Raw genomic sequence first — 14,779 nt, 5'->3', positions numbered from 1 at the left:
GATGCCTATAAATGGTACCACCATTGTCCCAAGCATCCAAGCTCAAAATTTTGGCATCTTCCTGGGAATTAGCACCCAAGTTCTGTCAATTCTTCCTTAGCAATATGCTTAGTATCCTTGAATTTGACTCTCACTTCTTCCAGTACAAATCAAGCTTTGAGACTTCATGCCAGTCTTTTAAAAGGGAGAAGAAAAAGTACATTCTATCGTTTTAAAAATCAAGGAAAAACAAATAATTTCTAAAAACTTTCTCAAAGTTAAATATAATTGTATATAATGTGAGACCTGAGAGCTTAGAACAATAGCCAACTTACTCAGCATGGTGATGCACAATGTTATTAAATGTCACATAATCATTCTTACATTTTAATTAATTTAGAAATTAAACGAGAAATCCATGTAATTGGAGGTTGGCCTATGGTTTCCAGCTTTTCAGAATTAATAAGTATACAACAGTACCTCCTTCTAAAATAAGCATCAAAAAAATCTGCCAGTTTTAAAATCATCATCATCCCTCTTCTGCCTGCAGAATTTGCCAAAACCCTTGTTTGCTAAATTTTTACTGTTCTGAATTACTGTTCAATAAGCAAATTTGTTTGCCTTCAGATATGGATGGATATCATAGTTATACATGTTTGATCTTGCAGTATTATATATATCATTTTCCTTGAAAATGGAAAGGGGAGAAATCAGGGAAGACTTTCCATAGTGTTGACAGGAACGTAATTTGAAAACCATGGTAGAACAAGAAAAGGAAGGACATTTCAGGTGGATCTAGCAGCATGCCACATCCCATAAACTACAGCAGTTTGCTATGGTTAGAGCAAAGGGCAGGGAAGTGGTAGGAGACGAGGCCAGAGGAACAGAAAGTAGCCTGTCATGAAGAAAGTTACATTTCGCATTAAGGGTTTTGAACATTATCCTGAATGCTACAGGGAGACATACAAGAAATTTTAAGCAAGAGAATGAAATATTCAGATTAGGCTGTTTAAAAGATCACTCTGGCAGTGACATGCAGAAAGACTAAAGAAAATGCCAGACTAGAACGAAAAAAGAAAAAAAAGAATGCTACTGCAATAATCCAGATGAGAAATGTTAAGAATATAAACTAAGAAAAAGGCAGTGGTAATGGGAAAAAAGATTTTAAAAATATAGAGGAGTCCGCCTGCCAATGCAGGGGACACGGGTTCGTGACCCGGTCCGGGAAGATCCCACATGCCGCGGAGCGGCTGGGCCCATGAGCCATGGCCGCTGGGCCTGCGCGTCCGGAGCCTGTGCTCTGCAACAGGAGAGGCCACAACAGTGAGAGGCCCGCGTACCACAAAAAAAAAAAAAAAAAAAAAACAAAAACAAAAATATAGAGAAAGTAAAACCTATAGAACTTAACGCCTAGAGACGGGATGATAAGCTTAGGTAGACTTGCAGAGTTTCTGGCTTGAAAACCCTCATGGACAGTGACACCATTCACTGCAAGACTGCTCCTTTCATGTTGTAAACCCAAAGGCCAGCCCTCAGTCCTCACTGGCTGCTCCTTTCCAGTCTCCGTGCTAGTTCCTCCTCATCTCCTCAACTTCTATAAGCACTGGAGTGACTCAGGGCTTTCTTTGGATGTTCTCACTTTTTTTGACCTATAATCACTCTTTTGACTTCATTCCATCTTATGTCTTTGTATTATCATCTACACTGATGAATCCTCAATGCTTAAACCCAGTCTCAACCTTCCCCCTAAACTCTAGCCTCATATATTCAATTGTCTACTCATTATTTCCGACTCGGATGTTTAAAAGGCATCTCATCGTAACAAGTTAAAAACAGAACTCTTTACTCAGCTTCTCACACCCTAACCCCCTACTATCACACTAAAACTTTTTCTACAGTCTTCCCCATCTTGATAAATTGAAGCCAGGTTTCCCTAAAACCGTGTTCCCTTACTGAGTTTATGATTAATCTCTCTCTCCAAAGCTTTGTTCCCTTTTTTGTCCCCTCTGACATCAATTCTGCGCTAACTGAACACTGATCATCCAGAGTCAGATGACCAAGATTGCTGTTGTGGACACCATCCTTAATGTACTAAAATTTTTGTTGTAGATACCATCATTAACACACAAACTCAGGCTGTTTCTCCAGGGCAAGGTGAGCCTACAGACCCCCGAGCCATGGATCACCTAGCCAGAGAACTGTAGACCAAAGATATCCTGATTCCCAAAACCATTCTACCCCTTTAAAACATCCCTAACTCAAAGACGGAGTTGGAGTGGATCTGAGGCTTGTCTCCCATGCCCTTGCATGGCACCCTGCAAATAAAACCCTACACTTTGCTGCAAATGCCTGCTGTCAGAGTTTGTCTTTCTGCAACCAGGCACACAAGCCCTTGCTTGGTTACAAAATTACAATTCCATCCTTCCAATGCAGGCCAAAACATCTTAGAGTTATCTTTGATTCTACAATTTCTCTCACACCCGACATATCCACTACACGAGAAAATTCTATTAGCTCTACTTTCATAATACATCCTAAATCTAACTGCTCTTCACTGCAACCATTCTACAGTGGACACCATCAGCTCATTGAAACAGGAGGGAAGGGGGTAGGGCACAACCTTTAAAAGAATGACATAGCCCAAGGACACAACATAAACTTATTTAGAACCAAACAGATCCAAGATGGCGGACAAGTCGACTTCCACTAGACCTTGAGCCTCAGTATACACTCACTGTTACACATCAGCAAGCTAAATGACACCCTCACAGGCGCCAGGACAGTTCCAAGGCCGACCATAAAGGTCAAAAAGTGGGCAGTGGCCCAATTCCTAGAAATTCCCACTCCCTCCCCAAAATAGCTGGAATATTCCTCCGACTCATTAGCCTATGAAATAAATTACCCACCCCTATAAAAACTGACAACCGCATACGCTGGTGCCGCTCTCACCTTCTGAAATGGCCCACACTCTGTCTGTGGAGTGTGCTTCTCCCAAGCCCGCTCCCAAGTCCTGAGACCGGGTGTGTGATCTCAGTTAAAAGACCATGGGTTCAAGTCTCAGTCTGGGTCCTGGCTGGGCTCGAGTTCCAGCGCGTGGGTTCAAGTCCCAGTCTAAGTTAGGCGGTTTCATCATCATCAAATACCCAGTCTATCCACAACACGGCACCAGCTTATTTACCCTTACTCCTACTTTCTCTAGACACCTTTTGATTTCCTGCCACTACAATCTTGTTCATATAAATCTCCTTTCTTGGAATGCATCCAACCTCCTCTTTAGAAGTGCTATTTATCCTTCAAGTTCCAGCTCAAAGCCCACTTCCACCACAAAGTTTTCCATGGTTACTAGAGACAGATGTAATATTGTCTTCTTTTGGACCACTAAGGCATACTCCTTCTGTCTGTGCCACTCATCTAGCAATGCTTGGTTTTCCTTTAATATGTATGTTTCATCTCCCCCCAAAAGATTCCAGGTTCAGGTACCTTAAGAAGGGTTCTCTGTTTGAGTGGGAAGGAAAAAAAGAAGAGGCCCTGTCCACAAACTTTTTTCTGTCGCCCACTATGCCCAGAGCAGCACTTTACATACAGAAAATGCTCAATGTTGATTAAAACTCTTCTTAAGTTTAACTCAGTCTGTGAGTTTTTACCATCAAAAGACCACTATATCCTCCATGAGCTAAAATTCAAGGGCAGCCTGGCCTAATGTCATAAAATCCATTTGGGTATAAAAACAAAGTTTGTGAATGTGGGAGTGCAGATATCTCTTCGAGATACTGATTTGATTTACTTTAAATATATACCTAGTGGAAGTGCTAGATCTTATGACAGTTCTGTATTTGAATTTTTTGAGCAACCTCCATACTCTGGTCCATAATGGCTGTACGAATTTACATTGTACAAGAGTTCCCTGTTCTCTACACCCTCACCAACACTTGTTATCTCCTGTCTTTTTAATAAGAGAGTAACTATGGGAAGTGATGGACATGTTAATCAGCTTTATTATGGTGATTATTTCACAGTATACACATGTATCAAGCCATCACAATGAACACTGTAAATAAATACAATTTTTGTCAATTGTAACCTTAATAAAGGTAGGGGAAAAAAGCTTATACTAAAGATAATAGTTCATAACTTATCCTAGAAAGAAAGAGGCTACCAGGTGGGAGAGGAACTACAGTTCCCTTCTTTTTAAAAATTAATGCCTGTTAAATGTCAAAAGCATACAAGGCACAGTGCAGAATACAATGATAAACTGGAGACCTGCCAATAGCTTAAATTCAAAACACAAAGAGCCAGAGGCAAAACAGAACAACAGATGGAGATGACTGGATTAGTTTAAGAGTTATCATATTTCGCAACTTTGTTCTGCTACCATTGTAACTGCTCTCCTAAATGGAACTGGCAATTCTTCTTAGTAATTCTAAAAATACATCCCATTCTTAAGAAACTGACTGAATTTAATGCAGTGGGAAAGGAGGAATCTGAAGGACATGCCATTTTTACCCTGCATAAGAACTGGAGAACTTCCATTTTTGAATGTAAATCTGTCTTAAAGGAAATCAATAATAATATCTAAACAAGTCATTCAACAAAATGCTGAGTAATAAGGTAAATCATTTTAAGTATTAATTAGATTACATTTAAAACGGCATTTTTAAGTACCCCTTTGAACTGATTCCACACTAAAGAATTTATCTTTAAAAGATAAAAATAAAAGATAAAAATAAAAAAGAATTATTTGTCCTTTCTAGAGGCTCTAATGAAGACAGAGGTAATTAAAAATTTCAAAAACAATTTTCTTTAGTTCCTTCAACTTTATCTGACTGTGACAAAGAAATGAAGAATGATACTACCTGCGCCAAGGTTAATGGTAAATTCAGCTAAGGTATTCTACATCTATTTGTACAAAGAAGGTAGAACACAAGCAATTATCAGTAATCTCTACACTTACCTTGAAAAGATTATTGAGGATCAGAATGTATAAGTTAAACACTGCTATTTTTGTAACAACTGCTAAATTTGCCAGTATGTCTCTTTAAAACTCTAAGTCAAGGGTAGGAATGTCTTTTCTGTAAGGAGCCAGAAAGTAAATATTTTAGGCTTTGCAAACCAAGAGGATATTTGTAGGTTCTTATATAACAGAGAGAAAACAAATTTGCACACACTTTTATTGACGAAATTCAATTTCAATTGTGTACAATTTTCTGGTAACACAGGTCTACTAGTAAGAATAAAATTCTTTTGGGGGGGTAACATTTCGCATTATTGGAGTTCAAAGTTAGTGTTCCCTATCATCAAACTCAATAGCAAATGTTCATCTGTAAAACCATTCTCAGTTCCTGGACTTCACAAAAATGGTCTGGCTAGCCATACTTACTTTGTCGTGCCTTGCCCTAAGTACTAAAGTTACATGAGAAACAAATGATAACACTAACATCACAAACCTCTTAATTTCCAAGAGTCAACTTCTAAGCAACTGCAATTCATTTGACTATTAAAATCTTTACACTTGCCTAATTTTTAGCGCCTCATCCACTAAAATTTGACGAAAATGTATGTTGAACACTTTGGCAATATTAATTTGAAGTAAATGTTTAGTTTTAAGTTTATACTGAATATCACTCAGAATAACGTCCTCATCTGATCCTAACCATTAATCTACAGCTATATAGGACTTCCTATATAGGTGGCGCAGTGGTTAAGAATCCACCTGGCGATGCAGGGGACACAGGTTCGAGGCCTGGTCCGGGAAGATCCCACATGCCGTAGAGCAACTAAGCCCATGCGCCACAACTACTGAGCCTGAGCTCTAGAGCCCGCGAGCCACAACTACTGAGCCCACGTGCCACAACTACAGAGCCCACGTGCCTAGAGCCCGTGCTCTGCAACAAGAGAAGCCCGCGCGCCGCAACAGAATAGCCCCCGCTAGCTGCAACTAGAGAAAGCCCGCACGCAGCAACAAAGACCCAATGCAGCCAAAAATAATTAGTTTAAAAAAAAATTTACAACTATATAACTTCACACAGATAAATGTGTGAAATTGCAAAAATTAAGAATATCTCCCAGCTGTTTCAAGGTAGCCCCATTCAATTAATATCTCTGCCTCACCAACAAGGGCCCTCAACTAGAAAAACACTACCTATATGGTAGAAAGATGTGCCTGACTCCTACAATTGCCAAATTCCAGAAAATATTCATTCCTTGCTGCTAATAATAAATGAAGATATTAAGTCTTAGTCTTAACGAGATATTAAATATTTTCTTATGAATGGTAAAATTAACTTTAGTTTTCTAATAACTTTATTAGATTATGGAAACTCAAAAAACCAACTAAACAAGATATATACACCTAATGGGGGGAGGAGATATCCTTCCAAATATAAGCATTAAAATTTTTAAATACCTTTTTTACTCCCTTTTTAGGAGAGTCCAACATGCTTTACAAGAGTAGTAATTTTTTAGTATAAAATTTCTGGGAAAAGGATGAAGACCCTCTGATTTCTATACCTAAAAAGTCTGGATTTCTGATCTTAGCACTTCAAGCTATATTACAAAAGCATTCTGGGGGCTTCCTCCCTGGTGGCGCAGTGGGTGGGACTCTGCCTGCCAATGCAGGGGACATGGGTTTGATCCCTGGCCCGGGAAGATTCCCACATGCCGCGGAGCAACTAAGCCCGTGCGCCACAACTACTGAGCCTGTGCTCTACAGCCTGTGTTCTGCAACAAGAGAAGTCATGACAATGAGAAGCCCGCGCACCACTTGCTGCAACTAGAGAAAGCCCGCGAACAGAACAAAGACCCAACACAGCCAAAAATAAAAACAAATAAATAAATAAATTTTTTTTAAAAAAAGCATTCTGATTGGACAAGTCTCCTTTGGCCTAGTAATTTGATGTATTGATAATACAACAATGCAAGTTCTTAAAATTTTCAATAATGAGGCAAAGAGCTGTGAGCAACTTATAGTATGGAAGTGAATGTTGCCAAGAACTTCTCATTACACATTTACTTTTAATAACCCTCAACATATTTTATTACTAAACTAGTGGCTGACAAAGGGTGGACAGCAGTCGGAAACACGCATGTGTGTTTTGGGAAAGCTCCCTAGGTTTTTCTAATAACTCCAGACCCAACTCTGAACGAAATCTCCACATAATCAACAAATTTTTAAAAATTTATTCCGTTTGCATAACTGTATGTGAGCATTGGTACAAAATTCCTAATTATTCCTAATTTTCATTTCCTCTGGTTCCAAAGGTGATACAATTTGAATATGCAGCATTTTTCTTTAAATCACATTAAAGTTGGAAGTCACAGAATATGAGAGTTGAACAGCCTCTTAGAGACCACCTAGTCTGAATCTTTTGGCTCTTCAAGTAAAATGAAAATCGAGACTCAAAAATATGCCTAAGATCACAAACTAGGGAGTAAAAGTTGGGACTTCAACTCTGATGCCTTGACCCTTAACTTTAGTGCCCTTCTAACTAGATCAAGCTGCAGAAGACTCTTCAGGCAACTTGAAATCAGAATTATATACATGAGAACTATTTAAGAAATTTCCTACTCAGTGCTCTGTGGTGACCTAAATGGGAAGGAAATCCAAAAATGAGGGGATATATGTATACGTATAGCTGATTCACTTTGCTGTACAGCAGAAACTAATACAACACTGTAAAGCAACTATACTCCAATAAAAATTAATATAAAAAATGTTTTTTTAAAAAGAAATTTCCATTTCACCAACTACTTGGTGTGAAGAACTGTATTTTATTTCAGAATCCGAAAGTGTTAAAGAAAGTAAACATTTATCTTCATAGTATAGTAAATATCTATAGAAGGTGAGTTCTGATAATTTAGTAAATACTCATCATATAAAATTCCAAAGTATTGCTGCTTTCATCTTAATATCCTAAGAAGTTTCAAGGACTTCCCTGGCAGTCCAGTGGTTAAGACTTTACCTTCTTACGCAGGGGGTGCGGGTTCAATACCTGGTGGGGGAGTTAAGATCCCACATGCCTCGTGGCCAAAAAACCAAAATGGAAAACAGAAGCAATATAGTAACAAACTCAATGTAGACTTTAAAAATGGTCCACATTAGAAAAATCTTTTTAAAAAAAAATCCTAAGAAGTTTAAATAAGATGATGAAATTTCTAATGTTAAATTTTCTTCTACTTAATCACTAACATTGCAGTAAGGGTCCTAGTGTAGCATGAAAGCTTAAGACTGAAAATCAAGACATCTGGGTTTGGTTTCTGTCTCAATTTTACAACACTCTTCTAGCTTACTAGCAAATACCAACCCCTCTGACTCCATTTCTCACCTCCTGATTCGGGGTCATCACAATAATAGTAACTATTGTACAAACTTAGTGCCAGGAATATTATCTATATTGTTTCTAATTCTCACATTTCACAAGATAGGCATTATTTACCGATTTTACAGGTGAGCAAACAGAGGCTCAGAGAGATTATGTTTTCCAATAAGCTGAGCTAGTTAGTGGCTGAGCTGGAATTTAAACCCAGCTCTGCCTGACTCCTGCCTAGAGCCCATGGTCCTTGTATTACACCACTTTGCTCACATCCTGATATGTGTGGTCCTCGTACAGTTGGGAGAACAAGAAGTACTACATCTGAAGGACTACTAGGAGATAAAAATGATAAAACAAAACTTTATGCTGAAAAATAAATACTGTGTTACTTTCTTTAGTTATTAAACTGAAACTGAGTCTTTAGTAAAAGGTTTAAAAACTAGGCTATAGATATTGTACAATTCTTATTACTATTATTAACACAGAAACGAGCACTGTACAATTAAAAAATATAACGATTTTGCTTTTACAGGTAACACTGTGAATTAAACTGGAAAGTATGCCTATTTCTGTAGTTGAAATAAAATTGCTTCGAAAGCCCTATTAAAAAGTATGCATAATTTTTAAGTATTTAATAAAATTAGAGGGGAAAAAATGACACAATCTGATAGAACAGAAGCAATCAAGAGAACTTTGTACCAGCTCCTCCCCTTTCGAACAGATAAAAATATTTCTCAGATATTCAAGAAAAGTGGATGAGCAGATGTTTAATATTGGACATCTACACAAAGTATTTACATCCTGTATCAACCTATGTTCACCACTGCAGATGGATGAAGATACTGATTGTTTCTCTGACAAAAGTCAAGATGCTTCCCCAAGTTTCTCTAACACGTCTTATAAAAGTAAAACGTTCAGCAGACAATTCACAAATTATTCTCTGTGTTACGGTCGTTGACTCTTTTTCTTCTTTTTTTTTTTAAGTTTGGGGGAAAAAAAAAAACTAGGGCGAATGTAGGGCATGGTTATTAATCAATGTAGCCTAAAGGCAAAACCGGAACTGAAGTTTCAGGTTACCTTTTACCTCATGCCCTATAACTAAAAGCATCTATTAACTCAAAAGGTACTGTACACACCTCGGTCACACGTCCTAATATGTGATCTGGTAACATGACACCTTCTTGACATAAAAATCATCAATGCCTCTAAGACTCTGGGTCTTTTCCCCAACAATGGCCAAGGTGTTAATCTCCGTGTCCCGGGATAATCCCCACACAGGTAATGACACTCTGGCCGTGTCAACTCTCCTGGCGTTTTATCTCCATATAACTTCTTTCCACTTCTCTTTTTCTTTGCTTCTTTTTTCCACCGCCGCTGGAGGTTAAAACCACACACACCGCCCAGGAAAGGGGCGCTCTTCCCCCGACCCACACTCTGCATTAAATATTCATTCCCTCTCTAACCCGGTAAACAGCGAAAGGAAGCGCGGGCAAAACTGCAAATTCAGAAAACCCGTAGGAAGAGAAAGTGGAAACTGAGGAAGAGAGAAGGTGGGGGAGGGCGGGGCCCGCCTGTCAAGCCCCGGGACCTGAGGAAGGAGTGGGGCCGGCGCGGGGACCTCGCTCCCCGGCGTTGCCAACTCCCACCGCGGCTGCCTCCCGTCCGCTCACCTCGATCTCGCGGATGTTGTTGGAGGTGACGAAGATGCCGATGCCAATGGGGATGAAGATAAGGCCGATGATGAAGAAGGTGGGGAGCACCGTGCCGGCAGTAAGAATGGGCTGCCAAGCCGGCAACCGTTGCTGTTTGAAGGCCGTGTTATCCGGTCTCCGGTTCTTAGCGGTGCCCCCGGGAGCACACGGGGGCCCACCATCCACTTCATCCTTCGCGTTATAGTTCATCGCCATCGACCCCCCGGGCGCGGCTCCGCGACGCACAGGTGGACCGCCCAGCTGACCCGCCCGCTGACCCTGACAGAAGACGCGCAGGCGCCGCCGCCGCCACCGCAGCCGCCGCCGCCGCCGCCACCTCGACTGTAAAGGCGGAAGAGGCGGGACACCCTTCCGCAGACAGCCGCCGACCGGAAGCGGGACTCGGCTGGGCACGCCAGAGGGAGGGAGAGAGGAAGGAGGGAGAAGCCTGAGGGACGAGGGGAGGGGAAAAGGGAGGAGGGTAGAAGGGGGAGGGAGAAGGCGGACGACCCCTGATCATTGGCCCTGTGACGACAAAGTGTGGGCCTCTGTCCCCGGAGCGTGAAGCTGCGTTGGCGCCTGCGAGGCCCCGGCTGGGTGGGGCGAAGAGGCCTCGGCCATTGCGCCACAGGCGCGTCTTCGCTCCGCTCGCGGAAGCTTCGGTTCGCACGCACCTGCCGGCTTCTCTGGTATCGTGGCGACTGCGGTTCCGGGTGGCGGGTCAGACCCGGCCGACCCGGGCCACACCCGTTAGCCCAGGAGCGGGTGGCTCCGGTGCCAGACAGGTTTTTGTTTCACCTCGAAGCCCTTTCGGAAGGGGATCGGAGAATTGAAAATGCCACAGCATGAGAGCCAGAGGCTCGTGGGATCGGCAGTATTTGCTTGAGTTGTAAAACCACGACTTTTTCTAATTCAAAAAATAAATCTCCACACAAGGTGCAAGTGTAAATATTAAGTGAGATGCATCATGGGTGACCCTTTTGTCCTCAAGAATAAATCATCTGACTTGGTTAACCCTGTTATCTTGGCTGAGATTGAGCCGTTCTCGCTTGTTTTTCCGCCATTAATAGTCTCCAAGTTACTTTGTACCGTCTTTTCTGAGTCCACGTTTATCTTTTGCACATTGATTTAAGAAGTCTTTTTTTCTTTATTTGCGATATATGTTTCGGGTGTACAACATAGTGAATCACAATTTTAAAGGTTATGCTCCATTTATAGTTATTATAAAATATTGGCTATATTCCCTGTGCTGTACAGTGTAACCTTGTAGCTTATTTATACATAATAGTTTGTACCTTTTAATCCCATATCCCTACCTTGTCCCTCCCCCTTTCCCTCTCCGCACTGGTAACAAACTAGTTTGTTTTCTATGCTATCTGTGAGTCTGTTTCTTTTTGTTATATTCACTAGTTTGTTTTATCGTTTAAGTTCAACATATAAGCAATATTACGCAGTATTGTCTTTCTCTGTCTGACTTATTTTAATTAGCAACATACCCTCCAAGTCCATCCATGTTGTTGTAAATGGTAAAATTCCATTCTTTTTTATGGCTGAGTAGTATTCCATTTTATATATACCACCTCTTCTTTATCCATTCATGTGTTGATGAATACTTAGGTTGTGTCTACAGCTTGGTACATAATTGTAAATAACGCTGCTATGCACATCAGGGGTGCATGTATCTTTTCAAATTAGTGTTTTCATTTTGGGGAGATATATACCCAGGAGTCATATCGTATATCTATTTTTAATTTTTTGAGAAACCTCCATGCTGTTTTCCACAGTGGATGCACCAGTTTACGTTTCCACTAACAGTGCAGGAAGCTTCCCTTTTCTCCACATCCTTGCCAACATTTGTTATTTGTGGTCTTTTTGATGATAGCCATTCTGACAGGTGTGAGGTGATAGCTCATTGTGGTTTTGATTTGCATTTCTCTGATGATTCACAATGTTGAACATCTTTTCATGTGCCAGTTGGCCATCTGTATGTCTTCTTTGGAAAAATGTCTTTTCAGGTCATTAAGAAGTCTTTTGTAATAAGCTGTAGCTCTTTATTTTACTTTTTTTTTTTTAAAGCTAACACCAGGAAAACATTTTAATTAAACTACAGAAACAATGGTTATAGTACAGAATATTCATGAGCAGGAAGATACACCATATTATAAGTACCTAAAAAGTTACAAGCCATCTGTTTGCTTCCTTAACATTTTCCATATTTTAAGTTCATATGTGAAGATGATCAGATTTACCATTTTGGCGGGGGAGAGGAAGAAAAATAAAAGGTGTATTTATCATCGCTAGATGTGCTCGCTGTATGCTCCGTTATTTATATTCAAGGCCCAGGTGACTGGAAGTGCAGCTGTCAGGCATTTTAATAAACTGGACGGCCATTTGTTTCTGCTCGACAAGGCATCTTTACACACGAGCAATCAGGAGAAAACAGGAAACAGCCGAGCACTCTGCACTGCAACACGCCACCTTAACGGCTAACCAGCATTATTCAACTGCTACACAACCGCCAATTTTCAATAGCCAGTTCTTTATTTTACTTTGGATAATTCAAAAAACCTCAACAAAGTATGGCATTATTATAAAATAAGATTCTGTGCAGACACTTTAAAACTACCAAGTATTTAATGACCCAAGGAAATACTCATGATACAAAAAGTGACTAAATCATAATACCAAAGTAGCATAGGTATGTAGTATACAGCCCAACTAAAAAGTAAATAGTGGTAACCTCCAGTGACCAGCTGGAGAATGTTTATTCTCTACTTTGCAATCTTGTATTTTCCAAAATTTCTGCAATAAGTATATATTTGTAAAAAAAAATTTTTTAATTATATATAACCCACATTAAATTGGCATGTTTGAAATCCAGAGCAGAGAGTAAGTCACATCATTTGAAAAAAGTACCCAACGTTTATTTTCTTTAAGGCTTTGTCTATAGTCACTCCTTTTGGAAGGTGAGCTAAGGGAAGGGGAACTAAAAGAGTGTTTGGGCCTCATAATTCATAATTAAATGTATTTTCAAAATGACTTCAAGTCTCAGGAGGTGAGTCAATCTACTCTTTATCTGGCAGATAACTCACTTGCTTATGTGATGTCATCATCTCTCAAATTCTTAGCACAGCACTGGTAACATAAGTATGTCTGTATGTTGTTGTGGTCTATGTAAATTTCAACCTCAGGCGCAAGTGGAAAACGTTCACCTATCGAAGTTAATGGAGAAGCGTTTTGCTAAGTTCCGTTGACTGGTAAATGTATATAAACAACATCAGGCATAATGCAAAAATATAAAGCATAAGGCAAGTTTTCTCTCCTCATGTCTGCCTACATCATTATACCCACTACATGTGATGGTTCCTTAAGTGGTTTGCCGTTCCAGCATTCTGTGAGAATGGTCAATTATTTTGCTTTCAGGTTTTTATTGTTATTCTAATGATTTGAGTGATCATGATATACGTTTTCTGATATACTGTTTCCTTTTTCTTTTTTTTCTTTTTATTTGTGTATTTATTTATTTGCGGTACGCGGGCCTCTAACTGTCGTGGCCTCTCCCGTTGCGGAGCAAGGCTCCGGACGCACAGGCTCAGCGGCCATGGCTCACGGGCCCAGCCGCTCCGCGGCATGTGGGATCTTCCCGGACCGGGGCACGAACCCGCGTCCCCTGCATCGGCAGGCAGACTCTCAACCACTGCGCCACCAGGGAAGCCCTGTTTCCTTTTTCTTTAGTACTGTTTGTTCATAGGAAAGATGATTTAACTCCGTGTCTCTTTTTTTCTTATAAAAAGTCCATGTTGACTGAAATACAGACCTGTGTGTCCGGGCCCCTTGTGATTTTAGTACCCTCTACCATTTTAGCAACTGGAATCAAACAATTTAAATTCTGATTAGGCCTTGTTGGCTCACACATGTTGACCGCCTGCTCCCTGCCCAGCACCACTCGTTCTCACGATATAAGTTTTAGATGCTGAAGTACTGTTTCTTGGTCAGGCAGGAGGGGATAACTCCAGGGTCACAAGGAGAATTTATGAGTTTGTGTTGCAGAAGAAATGAATGACCTTAAGGAAGATATGACCAGCTGCTGCCGCCCAGAAGTCTGACTGCACCAGGTGTTTTCTGAGACTGAAGAAAGATTTCCCCGTCAGTTCCCTGAAGCCTCCTCTCTCTTGCCCCCTAACTGCATAAAACTCCCCACTTTAGCTTCTTTGTTAAGATGGAGCTGAGAGGTCTTGCTCTCTAGTCTTCTCACTTCGGCTAAATGGAATAAACCTTCCTCTATCCACACACACCAGTGTCTCAGTGGTTGGTTTTGGTTGCACATCGGACGCCCAAGTCTGAATTTGGGAGGTTTGGCAACCGTTTAGAACTGAAAACTTCCTTAGATTTTTAATCTGAAACTTACCTTTTCAGATGAGGTCCAAGTAGATGAAATGACTTTTCTAGGTTCCTTGATATCCTTCCAGTTCCTTTCCATCTCCTGTGCTCTGCCGTCATAGTAGCTGCTTTACCCACCTAGCTTTTTTTCACCTCCACATCATTATCTGTGTATGTGTGTTGTAGATGTGTAGTATTGCCAGAAGTAATTTGTAAAAGAGCTCTATTTAATTGGCTTGAAGAAAATTAAGTGCTTATATACTCATAAATATTAAAAAAAAAAACTAACCCAAATGAACTTCAAGATCACAATATCTAAGATTAATGATTAATGCATGAAAACAAGTTTGTCAGCTTAATTAATACAGACATGTCTTTAGAGTCATCAACATTAAGTATAATACTTTTATTGTACCTAGC

At 40.3% G+C, this 14,779-nt stretch overlaps 1 protein-coding gene across 2 annotated transcripts in view; it reads right to left on the bottom strand.

The window, feature by feature from the left end:
- TMEM30A (transmembrane protein 30A) overlaps nt 1–10,466 on the bottom strand; it is a 40,621-nt gene extending 30,155 nt beyond the window's left edge. Inside the window, exon 1 of one of the 2 annotated variants that reach the window (XM_065888847.1) lies at nt 9,959–10,466. In XM_065888847.1, coding sequence (XP_065744919.1) covers nt 9,959–10,195 — 237 coding nt within the window. In that variant the 5' untranslated portion in view covers nt 10,196–10,466. The remainder of the gene's footprint in view (nt 1–9,958) is intronic. The other variant, XM_065888846.1, reaches the window with a different exon arrangement.
- Between the last annotated feature and the right edge of the window lie 4,313 nt (nt 10,467–14,779).

This window comes from Phocoena phocoena, chromosome 12, assembly GCF_963924675.1.
Source record: "Phocoena phocoena chromosome 12, mPhoPho1.1, whole genome shotgun sequence".
Lineage (NCBI taxonomy): Eukaryota > Metazoa > Chordata > Mammalia > Artiodactyla > Phocoenidae > Phocoena > Phocoena phocoena.
Note: the sequence above shows the minus strand (reverse complement) of the source record. Positions and strands in the feature narration are given on the sequence as shown.